Source organism: Xyrauchen texanus, chromosome 16 (genome assembly GCF_025860055.1).
Source record: "Xyrauchen texanus isolate HMW12.3.18 chromosome 16, RBS_HiC_50CHRs, whole genome shotgun sequence".
NCBI lineage: Eukaryota > Metazoa > Chordata > Actinopteri > Cypriniformes > Catostomidae > Xyrauchen > Xyrauchen texanus.
This window is the reverse complement of record NC_068291.1, coordinates 45,646,766-45,669,117: the sequence shown is the minus strand read 5'-3', so window position 1 is coordinate 45,669,117 and position 22,352 is coordinate 45,646,766. Positions and strand designations below refer to the sequence as shown.

General features: G+C 41.6%; 1 protein-coding gene across 1 annotated transcript; it reads left to right on the top strand.

Annotated features, from left to right (window-relative positions):
- The first annotated feature begins 1,581 nt into the window (after nucleotides 1–1,581).
- ppp2r5ca (protein phosphatase 2, regulatory subunit B', gamma a) lies at nucleotides 1,582–21,986 on the top strand. Its single transcript, XM_052144953.1, has 13 exons — nucleotides 1,582–1,738; nucleotides 6,717–6,916; nucleotides 7,615–7,725; nucleotides 14,279–14,371; nucleotides 14,448–14,578; nucleotides 14,659–14,718; nucleotides 14,994–15,102; nucleotides 15,316–15,369; nucleotides 15,500–15,670; nucleotides 18,544–18,671; nucleotides 18,813–18,914; nucleotides 18,999–19,071; nucleotides 20,784–21,986. Exons 1-13 carry the CDS (start codon nucleotides 1,666–1,668, stop codon nucleotides 20,910–20,912), a joined length of 1,434 nt encoding a protein of 477 aa, XP_052000913.1. The 5' UTR covers nucleotides 1,582–1,665; the 3' UTR covers nucleotides 20,913–21,986.
- Nucleotides 21,987–22,352: the final 366 nt, after the last annotated feature.

Sequence of the window (22,352 nt, the reverse complement as noted above, 5' to 3'; positions counted from 1 at the left end):
TATTTTGGTCACACATTATACACACAGTTTTTTGCATATATCAGTGAAATGTATTAGTTTTCACATATCCCAGCTTAGCTGGGGTCAGAGTGCAGGGTCAGCCATGATACGGCGCCCCTGGAGCAGATAGGGTTAAGGGCCTAGCTCAAGGGCCCAACAGTGGCATCTCGGTGTCAGGAGCACAACCTCTCACTCAATGTCAGTAAGACCAAGGAGCTTGTGATGGATTTCAGGAGGAAAGACAGAGAACACAGCCCCATCACCATTAATGGAGCACCGGTGGAGAGAGTCAGCAGTTTCAAGTTCCTCGGTGTCCACATCACTGAGGAACTCACATGGTCCGTCCACACTGAGGCCGTTGTGAAGAAGGCTCACCAGCGCCTCTTCTTCCTGAGATGGAAGGGAGTTTGGAATGAACCAACACATCCTCACACGGTTCTACACCAGCACTGTAGAGAGCATCCTGACTGGCTGCATCACCGCCTGGTACGGCAATAGCACCTCCCACAACTGCAAAGCCCTGCAATGGGTGGTGCGAACTGCCAGGAACATCATCGGAGGTGAGCTTCCCTCCCTCCAGGACATATATAACAGGCGGTGTGTGAAAAAAGCTCGGCGAATCATCAGAGACTCCAGCCACCCGAGTCATGGGCTGCTCTCACTGCTACCATCAGGCAGGCGGTATCGCAGCATCAGGACCCGCACCAGCCGACTACATGACAGCTTCTTCCCTCAAGCAGTCAGACTGTTGAACACTTGATCTCTCACGATCAATAATTAGCACTGCACTTTATTAATCTTATATCTCACACTGGACTATCATAATTATATTCTCCACAATACATCTACTGTATATTTTTTATACACTCTTTATTTTTTATTTTTATTGTATGTGTATTGTATATTGTGTGTATTGTTTACTGTACATTGTATATTATTATTGTGTTGTGTAAGTATGTGTACATTTGATTTGTAAATTGTGTTGTGTAAGTATGTTGTTTACTGTAATTGGTATATGTCTCGTCACTGTCATGACTGATATGTTGCTCGGAACTGCACACAAGAATTTCACCTACTGTTGCACTTGTGTACATGTGTGACAATAAAGTGATGTGATTTGGTGGTGCTGGGGCTTGAAAATGTTTTATTTTCTTATGTTCATAATGTCCTGTTAAATGCTTATTTTATTTTATATTGTATAGTGTATATTGTTATTATAGTTTTTATTTGATTCATTGCACCATATTTTAATTCTATTTTTATTATTATTTGTCTTGTTATTATCTGTTTTGTGTATTAATGCTTTGGCAATATATGTAAACACAATCATGCCAATAAAGTACTTTAAATTGAAAAATTGAGAGAGAGTGAGTACTGTCTGTGTGTGTGTGTGTGTGTGTGTGTGTCAGTAGGTTTGTGTTGAGCTGCATTTATACAAGTGCTGGAGGGGCTGTTGCTCATTAGTCCCGCCTCCTTTTCTTCATAACCAATAAACTTCTGCTTCAACGGCCAGTGTTGTGATGTCACCACTCTTTGGTGCAGTGGACCAATGATTTGCCTCCTGCCTGTTGACATCACAGAGCCGTCGGTTCCTCCAGCAGCAGCAGCAGCAGCTTCATTTTCTCTGGATCTTTTGTTAAAATGGAGGCTGTTGTGCTGCAGTAAATGGACAGGATGATTGTAGACGCTCCCAATTCTAACGGGCCGTACCCGCCTGTGGCTCTAGTGCACTTCAGAGGTGAGTGATCGAGACTGTAGTACATACTGTGATCAACTGTGTGGCTTCATTGAGTTTCAGTTTTCAATGTGTGTGTTTACAGTCGATTAGAAGCGTTACATTGTGTTATTCAAACGCTGAATGAAAGAGAGACAGAGAGTGAGTGAGAGAGCGAGCTTTACCTTTAGTACCTTCCGCCCATCCCCCCCTCCTTCACTCCAGCAGTGATGTCACAGGACAGGAAGTGAGGTCACAGCTGAAGGCTCCAGTGTTTTTCTCTCATTCTAACTCAGATATGAGGGAAATTAAACTGTCAAATGTTCATCAGACATATGTGTATATATATGTGTGTGTGTGTGTGTGTGTGTGTGTGTGTGTGTGTGTGTGTGTGTGTGGTGCGCGCGCGCGAGTGAGTGAGTGAGTGAGTGAGTGAGTGAGTGAGTGTGTATATGTGAGAGTGTGTGTATGTATATATGTGTGAGTGAGTGTGTGTGTGTGTGTATGTATATATGTGTGAGTGTGTGTTTGTTTGTTTGTGTGAGTGAGTGTGTGTGTATATGTGTGTTTGAGTGAGTGAGTGTGTATGTATGTGAGAGTGTGTATGCGTGTTTGAGTGAGTGAGTGTGTGTGTATATATGTGTGTGTGTATATATGTGTGTATATGTGAGAGTGTGTATGTGTGTTTGAGTGAGTGAGTGTGTATGTATGTATATATATATATGTATGTGTGTGTGTGTGTGTTTGTGCGTATATATATATATATATGTGTGTGTTTGTGCGTGAGCTGATTATTGATTGATCTGTTGATTTGAAATAATAATTGAACAAACTTGTAATACAGGTGTGTGTGTGTGTGTTGATTATAGATGTGTGTTTGCATATTTAATAAAGATCTGATGTTTCCAGCTCATTAACACTTAACTGTTTATTCATATATTGTTTATATCAGTCGAGTATTTTGTAAACAAATTCAGTTCTTTAAGTCTTTAATTATAGATTTACATCAGATTCATTTGGGGAAATAACCTCCATCAGTGTCAAACCGCTCACCTGATGATGATGATGATGATGATGATGTTTAATTCACAGCTGTTTGTGATTCAGTGCAAAGTATGTTTTAATACTTTAGCATAAATAGAATGTGGTGGTGGTTGTTGTTGTTGTTGCCCTTTTGCACAAACAGAAGTCCGATAATGTTTCCTTGAGTTGTGTTTATTTTGCGTTCTGTATCTTGTCATCAATATTCTCAATAAGCAACTCTGTTAGTTATAATAATAATAATCTTCTTGGATAAATGATATTAAAGCACAAATACAACATGTTATAAATACTCTATTAATACACCTGTGAGCATCACATGCTGCTGTGTCCTCTGAAGGGTATTTTGGTGTTTTTCATCAGATAACATCAGAACTTGACGAGAAGAACTCCACATCATCTCTGGAGATATTAATGAAATAATAAATGCTCTGAAAGTTATGGATCACTCTTTATCAATCATCCGTTGCTGGCAAATGTAGTAATTTAAGAGTCCACCATTGAAAATCCCTTTTCAGTTCAGCACTATTTATATATGGGTTATAATGTATGTCACATAATACTATATAACAGAACATTAATTCATTAAAGGGACAGTTCACCTTAAAAAAAGACAATTCTGTCATCATTTATTCACCCTCATGTCGTCCCAGATGTGACCGACTTTCTTCTGCAGAACACACATTAAGATCTTTAGAAGAATATTTCAGCTCTGTTGGTCCATACAATGCAAGTGAATGGTGACCAGAACTTTAAAGCACATAAAGGCAGCATAAAAGTAATCCATAAGAGTCCAGTGGTTTAATCCATGTCTTCAGAAGTGATCCAATCGGTTCTGGGTGAGAACAGACCAAAATTGAACTTTTTACTGTATATATTGACATCAGTCTCCATGACATTCATTATTCCAAGCTCGATTATTCTTCAACATTCACTTATTGTATGAACCAACAGAGCTGAAATATTCTTCTAGGGATCTTCATTTGTGTTCTGCAGAAGAAAAAAAGTCAAACACATCTTGGATGACATGAGGGTGAATAAATGATGACAGAATTGATATTTTTGATGAACTGTCCCTTTAAAATCACATCATATTCCCACAGTCATGGAAAACCTGGAAATATCAGGGAATTTCAAAATGGACCCTTTTAAAAACAAAATCATGGAAATGTGTAAATTGAATATATATTTCCTTCACGGCTGTGAGATATTGTCAGACGTTGCTCTTGTGTTTTATACAGTAAATCTTGCTCTAAAGATGTCCGATCTGTGTAAATGCTTCATTAACCAGCCTAATTAACTGGATTGTTTCTAATCATCATAAACACATGAGTGATCCGAGACTGTGATGATTGGGATGACTGTGATGACTGATGACTGTGATGATTGTGGTGATTGTGATGACTGTGGTGACTGTGATGATTGGGACGACTGTGACGATTGTGATGACTGTGATGATTGTGGTGACTGATGACTGTGATGGCTGATGATTGTGATGACTGTGATGATTGTGGTGACTGATGATTGTGATGACTGTGATGATTGTGATGACTGATGACTGTGATGATTGTGGTGACTGATGACTGTGATGATTGTGGTGACTGACTGTGATTGTGATGACTGTGATGACTGTGATGATTGTGATGACTGTGATGATTGTGATGACTGTGATGACTGATGACTGAGATGATTGTGGTGACTGATGACTGTGGTGACTGATGACTGTGATGATTGTGGTGACTGATGACTGTGATGACTGTGATGATTGTGATGACTGTGGTGACTGACTGTGATTGTGATGACTGTGATGATTGTGGTGATTGTGATGACTGTGGTGACTGATGACTGTGATGATTGTGGTGACTGACTGTGATTGTGATGACTGTGATGATTGTGATGATTGTGATGACTGATGACTGTGATGATTGTGATGACTGATGACTGTGATGACTGATGACTGTGATGACTGTGATGACTGTGGTGACTGACTGTGATTGTGATGATTGTGGTGATTGTGATGACTGTGGTGACTGATGATTGTGATGACTGATGATTGTGGTGACTGACTGTGATTGTGATGACTGTGGTGACTGATGACTGTGATGATTGTGGTGACTGATGACTGTGATGATTGTGATGATTGTGGTGATTGTGATGACTGTGGTGACTGATGACTGTGATGATTGTGATGACTGATGATTGTGGTGACTGACTGTGATTGTGATGACTGTGGTGACTGATGACTGTGATGATTGTGGTGACTGATGACTGTGATGATTGTGGTGACTGATTGTGATGACTGTGATGACTGTGATGATGACTGTGATGATTGTGGTGACTGATGACTGTGATGATTGTGGTGACTGACTGTGATTGTGATGACTGTGATGACTGTGGTGATTGTGATGACTGTGATGACTGTGATGATTGTGATGACTGTGGTGACTGATGATTGTGGTGACTGACTGTGATTGTGATGACTGTGATGACTGGTGATTGTGATGACTGTGGTGATTGTGATGACTGTGATGATTGTGGTGACTGACTGTGATTGTGATGACTGTGATGACTGTGGTGACTGATGACTGTGATGATTGTGGTGACTGACTGTGATTGTGATGACTGTGGTGACTGATGACTGTGATGATTGTGGTGATTGTGATGACTGATGACTGTGATGACTGATGACTGTGATGACTGTGATGACTGTGATGATTGTGATGACTGTGATGACTGTGATGACTGTGATGACTGATGACTGATGACTGTGGATGATTGTGCGTGATTGTGATGACTGTGATGACTGTGATGACTGATGACTGATGACTGTGGTGACTGATGACTGTGATGATTGTGGTGACTGATGTGATTGTGATGACTGTGATGACTGTGATGTGATTGTGGTGACTGACTGTAATTGTGATGACTGTGGTGACTGATGACTGTGATGATTGTGGTGACTGATGACTGTGATGATTGTGGTGACTGACTGTGATTGTGATGACTGTGATGACTGTGATGATGACTGTGATGATTGTGATGACTGTGGTGACTGATGACTGTGATGATTGTGGTGACTGACTGTGATTGTGATGACTGTGATGACTGTGATGACTGTGGTGATTGTGATGACTGTGATGACTGTGATGATTGTGATGACTGTGGTGACTGATGATTGTGGTGACTGACTGTGATTGTGATGACTGTGATGACTGTGGTGATTGTGATGACTGTGGTGATTGTGATGACTGTGATGATTGTGGTGACTGACTGTGATTGTGATGACTGTGATGACTGTGGTGACTGATGATTGTGGTGACTGACTGTGATTGTGATGACTGTGGTGACTGATGACTGTGATGATTGTGGTGATTGTGATGACTGATGACTGTGATGACTGTGATGACTGATGACTGTGATGATTGTGGTGATTGTGATGACTGATGACTGTGGTGACTGATGACTGTGATGATTGTGGTGATTGTGGTGATTGTGATGACTGATGACTGTGATGACTGTGATGATTGTGATGACTGTGATGACTGATGACTGTGATGATTGTGGTGATTGTGATGACTGATGACTGTGATGATTGTGGTGACTGATGACTGTGGTGACTGATGACTGTGATGATTGTGGTGATTGTGATGACTGATGACTGTGATGATTGTGATGATTGTGATGACTGTGATGACTGTGATGATTGTGATGACTGTGATGATTGTGGTGACTGTGGTGATTGTGATGACTGTGATGACTGTGATGATTGTGATGATTGTGATGATTGTGGTGACTGATGACTGTGATGATTGTGGTGATTGTGATGACTGATGACTGTGATGATTGTGATGATTGTGATGACTGTGATGACTGTGATGATTGTGATGATTGTGATGACTGATGACTGTGATGATTGTGGTGACTGTGGTGACTGGGATGATCACTGTTCTTCATGTTGCAGATGTGGCTCCAGCGGAGCAGGAGAAGCTGTTCCTGCAGAAGTTGCGTCAGTGTTGTGTTCTCTTTGATTTCCTGTCGGATCCTCTCAGTGACCTGAAATGGAAGGAGGTGAAACGAGCGGCGCTCAGCGAGATGGTCGAGTTCATCACTCACAATCGCAACGTCATCACCGAGCCCATCTACCCCGAGGTGGTGCACATGGTGAGTCACGCTGCTTTGATGTTTGACCGCCACACAATGAATCTTGTGTTTCCTTTCTGTCTGATCTGGAGTCAGTTTATATAGCGTGTTCTTTGAACAGATCGTACACATGTCGCTTTAAATGCATTTGTGTAGAAACTCTCAATCACGTGACATACGAAACATCTGCGTTGTCACTATGATGTCATTTACTCACACAATTCCTGCTAATACGTAGTTTTGCTAATGTGTTGTTTGTGCTCGTTACCCTCATTAAGACCCATAATGCACCTGTGCTCAATGTTTGATGTCACAGTGAGCCGATTGAACACTTCTATAAACACTAATCGTGAACTGTCTAGAGTTACTGATGAAGACACGAGTGGCTCATCTTACCCTCATATCTGCATGTTTACAGTTGTAAATAGAGATTGTATTTAATGTAGGAGTTATGCAGATATGTTGGCCTAACGATTATAAATAGATATCATAAATAGATATCATATATTGAATCAGTCTCATGCTAACAGCTGCAGTGCTTAAGAATTAGATTTATACTTTATAAACAGTGATGGTTTATTTCATAAGTGTGTGTGTGTGTGTGTGTGTGTGTGTGTGTGTGTGTGTGTGTGTGTGTGTGTGTGTGTGTGTGTGTGTGTGTGTGTGTGTGTGTGTGTGTGTGTGTGTGTGTGTGTGTGTGTGTGTGTGTGTGTGTGTAGTTTGCGGTGAACATGTTCAGGTCGCTGCCGCCGTCGGCAAACCCCACAGGAGCCGAATTTGACCCGGAGGAAGATGAACCGACTCTTGAAGCGGCGTGGCCTCATCTACAGGTGAATCCTCCAGAGTTTCTTACACAAATGTTGTTGCCACATTTAAAATGCCCATAAAGACCGTATGCTCTCACTTAAAGTGGATAAATGTTTTCTTCAATAAGAAGTCATGCACATAAACTATGATGGAAACACATTTACTGATTATATTTCTATAGGGTTTATATAAGACTATAGATGCACATTATCCTGCGGAGACTGGAGTGTGACTACTGTGTGCATTATACATTCCCCTTTTACATTTGCAACTAGAAGCATCTAATAAACATGACAAAATATTTATTTCCTAAAGATCAATGTCCTCATATTCAAGACTGTGAAATTTTAAATCACACCAATCTATAGAAAATCAGATTTTTTTTAATCAAATAGTTTCTGATGTTTGCAGGAGTGTTGATTATTCATGTTTATGAGACGTTACAGACATTACATCATAAATTATCATAATTAATTCAGATTGAAAGTAACGTCCAGCATCATCCAATCACTGTCAATCATGTTGAGTGTCCAAACATCATCTGCAGCCTGAAACTGAACTTCTGATCCGATTTTAGGAGTGAACGCACTTAACTGCATAGAGAGATATAGGATGCTCCCTTGCTCCCTATTTAGTGCATGACTTAACTGCATAGAGAGATATAGGATGCTCCCTTGCTCCCTATTTAGTGCATGAGCTATAGGATGCTCCCTTGCTCCCTATTTAGTGCATGACTTAACTGCATAGAGAGATATAGGATGCTCCCTTGCTCCCTATTTAGTGCATGAGCTATAGGATGCTCCCTTGCTCCCTATTTAGTGCATGACTTAACTGCATAGAGAGATATAGGATGCTCCCTTGCTCCCTATTTAGTGCATGACTTAACTGCATAGAGAGATATAGGATGCTCCCTTGCTCCCTATTTAGTGCATGAGCTATAGGATGCTCCCTTGCTCCCTATTTAGTGCATGACTTAACTGCATAGAGAGATATAGGATGCTCCCTTGCTCCCTATTTAGTGCATGACTTAACTGCATAGAGAGATATAGGATGCTCCCTTGCTCCCTATTTAGTGCATGACTTAACTGCATAGAGAGATATAGGATGCTCCTTGCTCCCTATTTAGTGCATGACTTAACTGCATAGAGAGATATAAGATGCTCCCTTGCTCCCTATTTAGTGCATGACTTAACTGCAGAGAGAGTTATAGGATGCTCCCTTGCTCCCTATTTAGTGCATGACTTAACCTCCAGTGTGCTGTCTGTCTGCACTGGTCTCAGAACAGTTATAGAGAGCTATAGGATGCTCCCTTGCTCCCTATTTAGTGCATGACTTAACCTTCAGTGTGCTGTCTGTCTGCACTGGTCTCAGAACAGTTATAGAGAGCTATAGGATGCTCCCTTGCTCCCTATTTAGTGCATGACTTAACTGCATAGAGAGATATAGGATGCTCCCTTGCTCCCTATTTAGTGCATGACTTAACTGCATAGAGAGATATAGGATGCTCCCTTGCTCCCTATTTAGTGCATGACTTAACTGCATAGAGAGCTATAGGATGCTCCCTTGCTCCCTATTTAGTGCATGACTTAACTGCATAGAGAGATATAGGATGCTCCTTGCTCCCTATTTAGTGCATGACTTAACTGCATAGAGAGATATAGGATGCTCCCTTGCTCCCTATTTAGTGAACGCACTTAACTGCATAGAGAGATATAGGATGCTCCCTTGCTCCCTATTTAGTGCATGACTTAACTGCATAGAGAGATATAGGATGCTCCCTTGCTCCCTATTTAGTGCATGACTTAACTGCATAGAGAGCTATAGGATGCTCCCTTGCTCCCTATTTAATGCATGACTTAACTGCATAGAGAGATATAGGATGCTCCCTTGCTCCCTATTTAGTGCATGACTTAACTGCATAGAGAGATATAGGATGCTCCCTTGCTCCCTATTTAGTGCATGACTTAACTGCATAGAGAGATATAAGATGCTCCCTTGCTCCCTATTTAGTGCATGACTTAACTGCAGAGAGAGTTATAGGATGCTCCCTTGCTCCCTATTTAGTGCATGACTTAACCTCCAGTGTGCTGTCTGTCTGCACTGGTCTCAGAACAGTTATAGAGAGCTATAGGATGCTCCCTTGCTCCCTATTTAGTGCATGACTTAACCTTCAGTGTGCTGTCTGTCTGCACTGGTCTCAGAACAGTTATAGAGAGCTATAGGATGCTCCCTTGCTCCCTATTTAGTGCATGACTTAACTGCATAGAGAGATATAGGATGCTCCCTTGCTCCCTATTTAGTGCATGACTTAACCTCCAGTGTGCTGTCTGTCTGCACTGGTCTCAGAACAGTTATAGAGAGCTATAGGATGCTCCCTTGCTCCCTATTTAGTGCATGACTTAACCTCCAGTGTGCTGCCTGTCTGCACTGGTCTCAGAACAGTTATAGGAGAGTTATAGGATGCTCCCTTGCTCCCTATTTAGTGCGTGACTTAACCTCCAGTGTGCTGTCTGTCTGCACTGGTCTCAGAACAGATATAGAGAGCTATAGGATGCTCACTTGCTCCCTATTTAGTGCGTGACTTAACCTCCAGTGTGCTGTCTGTCTGCACTGGTCTCAGAACAGTTATAGGAGAGTTATAGGATGCTCCCTTGCTCCCTATTTAGTGCATGACTTAACCTCCAGTGTGCTGTCTGTCTGCACTGATCTCTGAACAGTTATAGAGAGCTATAGGATGCTCCCTTGCTCCCTATTTAGTGCATGACTTAACCTCCAGTGTGCTGTCTGTCTGCACTGGTCTCAGAACAGTTATAGGAGAGCTATAGGATGCTCCCTTGCTCCCTATTTAGTGCACAACTTAACCTCCAGTGTGCTGTCTGTCTGCACTGGTCTCAGAACAGTTATAGGAGAGCTATAGGATGCTCCCTTGCTCCCTATTTAGTGCGTGACTTAACCTCCAGTGTGCTGTCTGTCTGTACTGGTCTCAGAACAGTTATAGAGAGCTATAGGATGCTCCCTTGTTCCCTATTTAGTGCGTGACTTAACCTCCAGTGTGCTGTCTGTCTGCACTGGTCTCAGAACAGATATAGAGAGCTATAGGATGCTCACTTGCTCCCTATTTAGTGCGTGACTTAACCTCCAGTGTGCTGTCTGTCTGCACTGGTCTCAGAACAGTTATAGGAGAGTTATAGGATGCTCCCTTGCTCCCTATTTAGTGCATGACTTAACCTCCAGTGTGCTGTCTGTCTGCACTGATCTCTGAACAGTTATAGAGAGCTATAGGATGCTCCCTTGCTCCCTATTTAGTGCATGACTTAACCTCCAGTGTGCTGTCTGTCTGCACTGGTCTCAGAACAGTTATAGGAGAGCTATAGGATGCTCCCTTGCTCCCTATTTAGTGCACAACTTAACCTCCAGTGTGCTGTCTGTCTGCACTGGTCTCAGAACAGTTATAGGAGAGCTATAGGATGCTCCCTTGCTCCCTATTTAGTGCGTGACTTAACCTCCAGTGTGCTGTCTGTCTGTACTGGTCTCAGAACAGTTATAGAGAGCTATAGGATGCTCCCTTGTTCCCTATTTAGTGCGTGACTTAACCTCCAGTGTGCTGTCTGTCTGCACTGGTCTCAGAACAGTTATAGAGAGATATAGGATGCTCCCTTGCTCCCTAATTAGTGCGTGACTTAACCTCCAGTGTGCTGTCTGTCTGCACTGGTCTCAGAACAGTTATAGAGAGATATAGGATGCTCCCTTGCTCCCTATTTAGTGCATGACTTAACCTCCAGTGTGCTGTCTGTCTGCACTGGTCTCAGAACAGTTATAGGAGAGCTATAGGATGCTCCCTTGCTCCCTATTTAGTGTATGACTTAACCTCCAGTGTGCTGTCTGTCTGCACTGGTCTCAGAACAGTTATAGGAGAGCTATAGGATGCTCCCTTGCTCCCTATTTAGTGTATGACTTAACCTCCAGTGTGCTGTCTGTCTGCACTGGTCTCAGAACAGTTATAGGAGAGCTATAGGATGCTCCCTTGCTCCCTATTTAGTGTATGACTTAACCTCCAGTGTGCTGTCTGTCTGCACTGGTCTCAGAACAGTTATAGGAGAGCTATAGGATGCTCCCTTGCTCCCTATTTAGTGTATGACTTAACCTCCAGTGTGCTGTCTGTCTGCACTGGTCTCAGAACAGTTATAGAGAGCTATAGGATGCTCCCTTGCTCCCTATTTAGTGCACAACTTAACCTCCAGTGTGCTGTCTGTCTGCACTGGTCTCAGAACAGTTATAGGAGAGCTATAGGATGCTCCCTTGCTCCCTATTTAGTGTATGACTTAACCTCCAGTGTGCTGTCTGTCTGCACTGGTCTCAGAACAGTTATAGGAGAGCTATAGGATGCTCCCTTGCTCCCTATTTAGTGCATGACTTAACCTCCAGTGTGCTGTCTGTCTGCACTGGTCTCAGAACAGTTATAGGAGAGCTATAGGATGCTCCCTTGCTCCCTATGTAGTGCAGTACTTAACCTCCAGTGTGCTGTCTGTCTGCACTGGTCTCAGAACAGTTATAGGAGAGCTATAGGATGCTCCCTTGCTCCCTATTTAGTGTATGACTTAACCTCCAGTGTGCTGTCTGTCTGCACTGGTCTCAGAACAGTTATAGAGAGCTATAGGATGCTCCCTTGCTCCCTATTTAGTGCACAACTTAACCTCCAGTGTGCTGTCTGTCTGCACTGGTCTCAGAACAGTTATAGGAGAGCTATAGGATGCTCCCTTGCTCCCTATTTAGTGTATGACTTAACCTCCAGTGTGCTGTCTGTCTGCACTGGTCTCAGAACAGTTATAGGAGAGCTATAGGATGCTCCCTTGCTCCCTATTTAGTGCATGACTTAACCTCCAGTGTGCTGTCTGTCTGCACTGGTCTCAGAACAGTTATAGGAGAGCTATAGGATGCTCCCTTGCTCCCTATGTAGTGCAGTACTTAACCTCCAGTGTGCTGTCTGTCTGCACTGGTCTCAGAACAGTTATAGGAGAGCTATAGGATGCTCCCTTGCTCCCTATTTAGTGCAGTACTTAACCTCCAGTGTGCTGTCTGTCTGCACTGGTCTCAGAACAGTTATAGGAGAGCTATAGGATGCTCCCTTGCTCCCTATTTAGTGCAGTACTTAACCTCCAGTGTGCTGTCTGTCTGCACTGGTCTCAGAACAGTTATAGGAGAGCTATAGGATGCTCCCTTGCTCCCTATGTAGTGCAGTACTTAACCTCCAGTGTGCTGTCTGTCTGCACTGGTCTCAGAACAGTTATAGGAGAGCTATAGGATGCTCCCTTGCTCCCTATCTAGTGCAGTACTTAACCTCCAGTGTGCTGTCTGTCTGCACTGGTCTCAGAACAGTTTGAAATCTTATTTTCATCATAACTCCATATAAAGCCTCTGAAAGACACATTTATCAGTTTTAGATGATGTATTAATTCTCAATGACCCACAGATGAGTTTAAAGTTATTAGAAATAAATAACATGTTTTTCTACTTTGATGCACAATCAATTGTTGGATTTAAAGCGGCATATCAAACAAAACTAGAGACTCTGGACTTTACAGTCAAACTGGTTTCAATGAATAAACATAAAGAGATTTCTTACCAGAGGCACTTTTGTTGGAGCGCTTCATGGAAATTGACGTCATGCTGTTGTGTTTGACTCTGTGCGGCAGAAGTTTATCAGAGTCCTGTGAACAATATTCAGTCTGTTTAAATTACTTTAATTATGTGTTACATATAGCAAAGCCAAAACGCATCATCCACGCACTGTGACGATGTCATCATGAAATAAATAAATAAATTGCAATTAATTGTTCATCTGTCTTGTATTTATCAGTCATCTGTGAAATAAATCTATGATAATTATCCACAAATATCAAAGAAATGTCAAAATGATGGAACTACAGTCATCGTTCTATATGTCCTGAATAAAGATGGTGATGTTTTTAGTCTATCAGATGGCGGCAGCGGTCGGGTGGCACTGAGTGAACCACGCGGAGCTCCTCCCGAAGACTCCCGCGGTGATTTATTGTTTTATCCGCGGCAAGAGTGCTTCCCGTCGCCGTTGTACTGGATCGGCCATCATGGATTACGCAAAGGAAATGATCCTTGTCATTATGTGACTAGCTGTCGGTCGTTGAGATGCTGCAGGGAAATCAGTATCACTAGTATATATTCATGGACACGGGGTTAAAACATGTCATGCTTTATTGCTAAATATTGCTCTAATTATTGTCAAATCAAAATGATTGTGTACGATCAGCTCCCAAACACGCTCTTACTCCATACATACAAGATCTGTCGCTGAACGCTTGCATACATCAAGTTCATCACAATGTTTTGACTCATTGCATCTAATAAAAGTGATGATTTTGTTCTCTTAAACACATGGGATAGAAAATGAGTTTTCTCACATAAGTTAAAGTCGTAACTTGTGTGGAAACGCATGAGATTATATATAATATATATCTGACACAACAGCCGCATTATAACCGTGAGATGTCTTAAATATTTCACCTGTTGCTCATTAAAGCATCTTTCTGTTTGTTCTTGAAGTTGGTGTACGAGTTTTTCCTGAGGTTTCTAGAGTCGCCCGACTTCACCCCAAATGTTGCAAAGAAGTACATTGACCAAAAGTTTGTGATGCAGGTAAGCAGAGGTGTGTTCACTGTGAATGCGTGCGGCGGGAGTTCAGTGTGTAACTAAACGTGTTTGTGAACTTCAGCTGCTGGATCTGTTCGACAGCGAAGATCCTCGAGAAAGAGACTTCCTGAAAACAACACTGCACAGAATATACGGGAAGTTTCTTGGCCTGCGAGCTTATATTAGAAAACAAATTAATAACATATTTTATAGGTGAGGATTCAGTTTCATTTGTCTTGTTTGTATGATGTGAGAGATGTTGTTGTGAATGATGATGTCGTGTGTGTTTGCAGGTTTATTTATGAGACGGAGCATCATAATGGAATCGCTGAGTTATTAGAGATCCTCGGCAGGTGAAGCACTGAATGAACTCATCTCTCTGTCTGTCTGTCTGTCTGTCTGTCTGTCTGTCTGTCTCTCTCTCTGTCTGTCTGTTTGATGGAAATATTCAGTCTGAAGCTGTCTCTCTCTCTCTGTCTCTCTCTCTGTCTGTCTGTTTGATGGAAATATTCAGTCTGAAGCTGTCTCTCTCTCTCTGTCTCTCTCTCTGTCTGTCTGTTTGATGGAAATATTCAGTCTGAAGCTGTCTCTCTCTCTCTCTCTCTCTCTCTCTCTGTCTGTCTGACAGTATCATCAATGGTTTTGCTTTACCGCTGAAAGAAGAGCACAAGATTTTCTTACTCAAGGTGTTATTGCCGCTTCATAAAGTGAAATCTCTGAGTGTTTATCATCCGCAGGTGAGTCGCACTGAACGCATGATGATGATGATGATGATGATGAGGTCACTGACAGTTAATGCACGACAGCAGATATGATCTGTAACTATATAATCATGTTGAAACGCACTGAAATGTCACACAAAGCCCCCGTCACTAGTAACAATACGACTGCAGACATTAAAGCGCACATGTGACTGGAGTGACCCGTGTGTCTGCTTCTCTCCTGTATAGTTGGCGTATTGTGTTGTTCAGTTCTTGGAGAAGGACAGCACGCTCACTGAACCAGTAAGACTTCACACTCTGGACAATATCTGATGATCTGAAGATGTAAAGTTAGAACGAGGAGCCGTTTGAGTTTGTGCTTGAATTAAATGTTATTTAAGTGCTGCCAGTGTTTCACCTGTGACGTCTGCAGGTGGTGATGGCTCTTCTCAAGTACTGGCCAAAGACTCACAGTCCAAAGGAAGTGATGTTCCTCAATGAACTGGAGGAGATCCTGGACGTCATCGAACCATCAGAGTTTGTGAAGGTGATGGAGCCGCTCTTCAGACAGTTGGCCAAGTGTGTCTCCAGTCCACACTTTCAGGTGAGGACATACATACGTGGACATGCTGCTGCCGCACGATTAAAACAAGCAGATCTATCACCAAGACTTTTGTACTGCTGCTGCTCCGAAGAGTCATGTGCATCGAGTGCATGCTAGCTAAGTGTGCCAAATGCCGTAATGCTAATGAAATACATTTCTATGTGTGCCTTGGCCTGCTTAACTGGCTAGTGACACAACTCATTATGTGTATCTGGACCATGTAAGAGAGTTTATTTATCTAGTGACTTTGACTAGCTATGCTGAAGTGAAACGGCTTGTCTGCTAAACTGATCCAATTAAATGTTAGACAGAGAGAGAGCATGCAAGATGATTGGCTAATGATTACATGTCAAGGGATCAATCAGCTTCACCATGTGAACCGATTGGCTTTACATATCACATGTGAGTGAGCTGATTGGCTAACAGATAACAAGTTCAGACGACAGCTTGTGCTACAGTCACATGGCTGAACTCATACTGAACTGCGGGAGAAGAGCAAATGATCGTGACATCACACACTATCATGATCTTTTGAGCAGCAGCAGCTTTCAGTGAGCAACAATGTGATTTTATTAATCTGATAAGCATTATATAGTCTAATAATTTTCTGTTAATAAAACTTTATTTAGGGATATCTGATTTATAATGAAATATATGAAGGTTCTTTCTGAACTAATCCAGTTTTAACTAGTTTTAAGAGGCCTGAATAATTGAATCATGCATGTAACGGTTGATGAATACACATGGTCACATGCTCAACACACGTCTAAAGCTGAGAAATGTGCCATATAATCATGTGCATCTTTACTCCATCTATTTCTCCAGATACTGTAAATAATAACATGTGTGATCAGATTGAACCTGCGTTCAGAATAAATGCAAAGGCATTTTAGGAGTGGTACATTATTTGTATTTACATATCCATTCACAAACATCGTATTTAATCATATATGGCCACGTTTCTGTCACTGCGACAGCACTTTGGAAATTAAAAGCAGCCGTTTGCGTAGTTTGTACGATTCCTTCATTCAAAGTTAAATCTACAGCAGCCACGGGCCAAACGCAGCTAATAGAGCAGATGACGTGATCTGTGAAATATGTTCATTTATGTCAAATCATGAGTGTGTCCTGATCCACTGATCCTGTTGGAAGAAGCCCAAATCTCAGATAAATGTTCAGAAACGGGGGGTTTGATCAATGCGGCCATTGAAAACAGTAACTTAATCTATAGAAACTTACTTTTATCGTTGTTTGGATTGGTCTGTCAGGTTGTCAAATTGAATGAAACATTATTGCTAATTCTGTGTACGCAGACTTGATCAATAACTTGATATTATGGCACACACGTGAGACGTGTTCCAGTACGTTATATTGAGTGTCATATGGGGCGGTAGACATGATATACACTATAAACTACATCATGTATATTAACGCTCCTATGGGATTGAAACCTAAGACGTCCCTTTGGTATACGCGGTCATTATTGACCGGAATCAGTGTGGCCTTTTTTATGATGATTATGATTTCCTCTTCCCTGAAGTATGAACAGTACAATTATGCATTTTGGTAGATTTTGTGCTATTTTGATCTTATTTACATGTACATTTCCAAATTTTACCATTAATTTACATAAATAAGCAAAACAAAAATTGTATAATTAAATAAACGTAAAAATTCAGAACCTACACTTCTATAAGTTCAAACATGTAGAATGTGACATAAATTGGAGGCAGATTGCTGCCATCTGTTGAACAAAATATAAATAACATTACTTTAACATACTGAGTGACTCCAGCCAGGTCTCCTTAGCAACCAAATTGGGCCGGTTGCTAGGGAGGGTAGAGTCACATGGGGTAACCAAATCGGCCTGGTTGCTAGGGAGGGTAGAGTCACATGGGGTAACCAAATTGGGCCGGTTGCTAGGGAGGGTAGAGTCACATGGGGTAACCAAATTGGCCCGGTTGCTAGGGAGGGTAGAGTCACATGGGGTAACCAAATTGGCCCGGATACTAGGGAGGGTAGAGTCACATGGGGTAACCAAATTGGCCCGGTTGCTAGGGAGGGTAGAGTCACATGGGGTAACCAAATTGGCCCGGTTGCTAGGGAGGGTAGAGTCACATGGGGTAACCAAATTGGCCCGGATACTAGGGAGGGTAGAGTCACATGGGGTAACCAAATTGGCCTGGTTGCTAGGGAGGGTAGAGTCACATGGGGTAACCAAATTGGGCCGGTTGCTAGGGAGGGTAGAGTCACATGGGGTAACCAAATTGGCCCGGTTGCTAGGGAGGGTAGAGTCACATGGGGTAACCAAATTGGCCCGGATACTAGGGAGGGTAGAGTCACATGGGGTAACCGCCTCGTGGTCGCTATAATGTGGTTCTCGCTCTCGGTGGGGTGTGTGGTGAGTTGTGTGTGGATGCCGCGGTGAATAGCGTGAAACCTCCACATGCTCTACGTCTCCACGGTAACGCGCTCAACAAGTCACGTGATAAGATGCGCAGACTGACGTCTCAGACGTGGAGGCAACTGAGATTCATCCTCCACCACCCGGATTGAGGCGAGTCACTACGCCACCACGAGGACTCAGAGCGCATTGGGGAGAAAAAATAATATAATAATAATAATAACAACAACATGACTTTAAACCATGTGATGCCAGTAACAGCAGTAGATGACTGTAGACACGTACTGTGAGTCTGATGACGTATTGTAAACTAATATTATATTTTAAATATAAATTTAAACATTATCAAACTATTATTTGTATAAGTTATTCGTATAACATGAGTGTGTGTCATTTACACGAGTGTGTGTTATTTAAATCAGTCCTCGATATGTTTGTCATGTGATCATTTAATGTGTGTTGATGTCAGGTGGCGGAACGAGCGCTTTATTACTGGAATAATGAATATATAATGAGCCTCATCAGTGATAACGCAGCCAAGATTTTACCAATCATGTTCCCGGCGCTGTACCGAAACTCCAAGAGCCACTGGAACAAGTGAGACTCCACGAACACCTCAGATATATTTCCATCTGGATTATTGCTGATTATCTGATACTGTTATTAACAATGATGTACAGTGTGCTGTATGATTGAGTTATTATCTCGTCTGTGTTTATAATGAATCTCCGGCTACAGGACGATTCACGGTTTGATCTATAACGCACTGAAGCTCTTCATGGAGATGAATCAGAAGCTGTTTGATGACTGCACACAACAGTTCAGAGCTGAGAAGAACAAGTGAGTTCAAACACAACACTTTCATGACAAAAACACTGATGAAGATGATGATGATGACGACGATGATGATGATGATGATTACAGAGAGAAGGCGAAGTTAAAAGAGCGAGAGGAGGCCTGGATCAAGATAGAGAAGCTGGCGAAATCAAACCCGCAGGTGAGTTTTTATCATCATGTGAATTTCTCTCATCAGCCGGTGGTTACTCATATAGAACTGTATAAAACACGGCGTTCAGCACCAGCACGTGTACTCTACACACACACACACACACACACACACGCATAACACCATTATTGTTCATGGGGCATCTGGAGACATGGATCATGTTCATTTGTCTGACAGTAAACTGATTCACTCTCTAAACATCATCCTTTCATATGATCTTCCGTCTCTCTCATCTTTTATTTTCAGTCTCTTGCTTATAACTTCCTGTTTGTGTCGCGTGTTTTACGTCCACTAGTACGGTTCATATGTTGATCCGTGTAGACTAAATGCCGTTCAGGTAAATCCAACTGAACATATGGACAGATCATCTATAACTTGACATGAACAACAGTGTGTATACTTCACTAGTTTTACTGTCATGATCTGATATCAATAAGCAAAGTATTGAACATAAAGGTGAAACTTTTGTTGATCCGGAGCTGATTGAAAATGTACATCACTACGGCAAACCCCTTCAGCATGTAATCATGTGCAGGATATGAATTATAGATATCTACAATTATGACCCGTTTCCACCTGGTATTAAGATGCGTTTCCGGTTGATCAGATCACATGTGGTCTAAACGGGGTCTAAAACGCATGTGACCAGATCGCATTTGAGGTGTAAACGCTAATCCGTCCTGTATGCATCCCCGGCCCTCACCTGTCAATCAACCGCTGCGCTGAAACAAGAGTTGAAACGTTTCGTTTACGATGTCTTTAAAAGGAAACAACCATCTGATTGGAAAGTATTAAAAAGCGGATACATACACAATCACAAGAGCTTCAGGGATCTTCTTTAGTGTGTCTGATATCAGCACAATTAGCAAATTCACCAAGGAAATCAGAATACTGCCCAGGTGATCTGTACACTGTAGCAAGGGTAAAAGATACATTTTTTTATTTATATCTGACGGTGTCACATTAAGCATTATCAGTTCAAAAGACTTTCATATATATCCTGTCCTCTCAGTAACACCAAAAACTTCACTGTAAATTGTAGCAACACCTCCTCCTCGACCCTTCAGAGGAGGCTCATGTTTATAACAATAACCTGGGGGAGTAGATTCATTTAAACTAATATATTCATCCGGTTTAAGCAGGTTTCAGTCAGAGCGCATCCAATCTATGATTGTAATCATTTCATTAACAATTAGAGATCTAATGTTTATTAGCCCTACCTTTTATATGATGTTTATCTTCATTTCTTTTTTAAGTTTGACCTTAATAAAAAATGTTCTAAATTATTTAGTGAGGGTTTTGTGTTTGGTAGTTCGGGGAACAGACACAGTCTCTATGAGATATCTGCGTGATACAGTCTCTGTGTTGTTGTTTATGTGACCTGTGTGACTGAAGGCAGCTAGCAGACGTTCGGATTAGCCAGTTTGTCTGCTTCCTGACCTGGGCCCCAGTTAGTCAAATATTATCATTATTAAGACTCTGAGCCAAATTATGAAAATGTAATTGTTATATCTATAATTCATATCTTGCACATAATTAGAAGTCATTTTGTCCTGCCATAAAAGCAGCTGACATCATCAACAGATATTTATATTGAATAAAGAGTGTGATCAGATATGTTGTTTATAAAAGAGTTGATTATTGAAGTAGTTTGACCTCCAGTTCGTGTGTGTGTGTGTGTGTGTGTGTGTGTGTGGATCCAGAGAGATCACAGGATGGATCGGCCGCTGGTCAGGTGTAAATCAGATCTGCCTCAGGACTCGTTCACCACTAAAGCCTTGGAGTCGCACCGGCGCACTGAAGAAATGATGACCAACCACGACGGACACTAACTAACAAACTAACTCACATGTCAAGCTGTAAATGCAGCTCCATCAAAGTCTCTGTGTTTATTTGAGATCTTCTGCATCTTCAGTGTTTGTTCTGAATAATCCAGCGTGAACGGAGACCGCTGGCAAACGGTTATAAATCTTTATTTTCAGAGACACGAGGACTGTCACCAGTGCCAATACTGTCATGATTATTAACTTCCTGTTTCAGTAGTTTATTGGTATGTTTTCTGCTTATGTGGTGTTTTAGACTAACGTGTTAAATCTGTGTGAATACTGCAGACCCTGAACTATCATGACTTTGACTTTAGGACTCTGAAATGAGTTCAAACACTTCATGAACTCTTGATTTCAGTTCAACTTTGTGTCTTTAATCGACGACTTCTGATCAAATCTGCCACTCGTGTTTTCACATCATACACACGGTTAGTGTGTGTGTGTGTGTGTGTGTGTGTGTGTGTGTGTGTGTGTGATCAGCTGATTCTACTGAACATTTCTGTACAAGAATCTTCATCTCATGAGTGATTCTGTTCATCAGTGAATCATCTGAGATGAAGCGAGTCATTATGATTCTGCACATCGTCAGTGAGAAACACTTTTCCAGAAAGATCTCCGTGCCTTTACAGCTGATTCTGTGAGGAGTCGTTTAAGTGATTCACTGGAGTGTTCAGATGATATGAACACACACACATCAGTGTGAAGTCGACACATCGATTGTTTTTCATTTCATTCTGGATAATTATTGAGTTTATAAAACTACCTAAAGCACTTCCTGAAAACTTGAAAACTCTAAAACCTTTTTCATTGTGTGTCTATAACATGCTTACAGATCCTTTATAAACAGCTTCTCTTTTCTATAGGGCTGTTTGAATTTCTGTATGTTTTACTGCCTGTCAATCATTTTATTTGTTTCCTTTGATCTATTAAATAAATTCATGCAGTATATAAATGTATAAAATACCCATTTCCACTTCCTGTTCCACACACACACACACACACACACAGCGTCATTGCGAGTTCCAGCGATTTCTTTTCTTAAACTTTATTGTGTGTTGATGAAACACAAAACATTAAAATCAATATTAAATTCTGTCTGAATTAATCTAAATTAAGAAATTGTTTTCTTTGATTCTGTAGTAAACGTGTGTGTGTGTGTGTGTGTGTGTGTGTGTGTGTGTGTGTGTGTGTGTGAGACATTTAGTAAGAACATTCTTGTCCAGTTCAAGCTTCCTCTTTTATATAGAAACTCTTAAAGTATGACAATGTGGTTTTTACAAAAATGAGATGTCGAATTTTAATTTGGAAAATAGATTCAAATTTATATCATTTTTGAGAATCGAGGTGTTTTGACTGTAAAGGTGATGTAGATCTGATCTAGTTCATGTTTACTGGTCAGTTGTACATGAATAATCTGTGAGCGCCACTAGAGGACTCTGTGTGCTG

Excerpts from the sequence above, each read along its gene's own strand:
- ppp2r5ca (XM_052144953.1), top strand. The coding sequence starts at position 1,666 with ATGGACAGGATGATTGTAGACGCTCCCAATTCTAACGGGCCGTACCCG. Across the intron at positions 7,726-14,278 it reads CGGCGTGGCCTCATCTACAG|TTGGTGTACGAGTTTTTCCT; the intron begins GTGAATCCTCCA and ends TTGTTCTTGAAG. Across the intron at positions 18,672-18,812 it reads TCCAAGAGCCACTGGAACAA|GACGATTCACGGTTTGATCT; the intron begins GTGAGACTCCAC and ends CTCCGGCTACAG.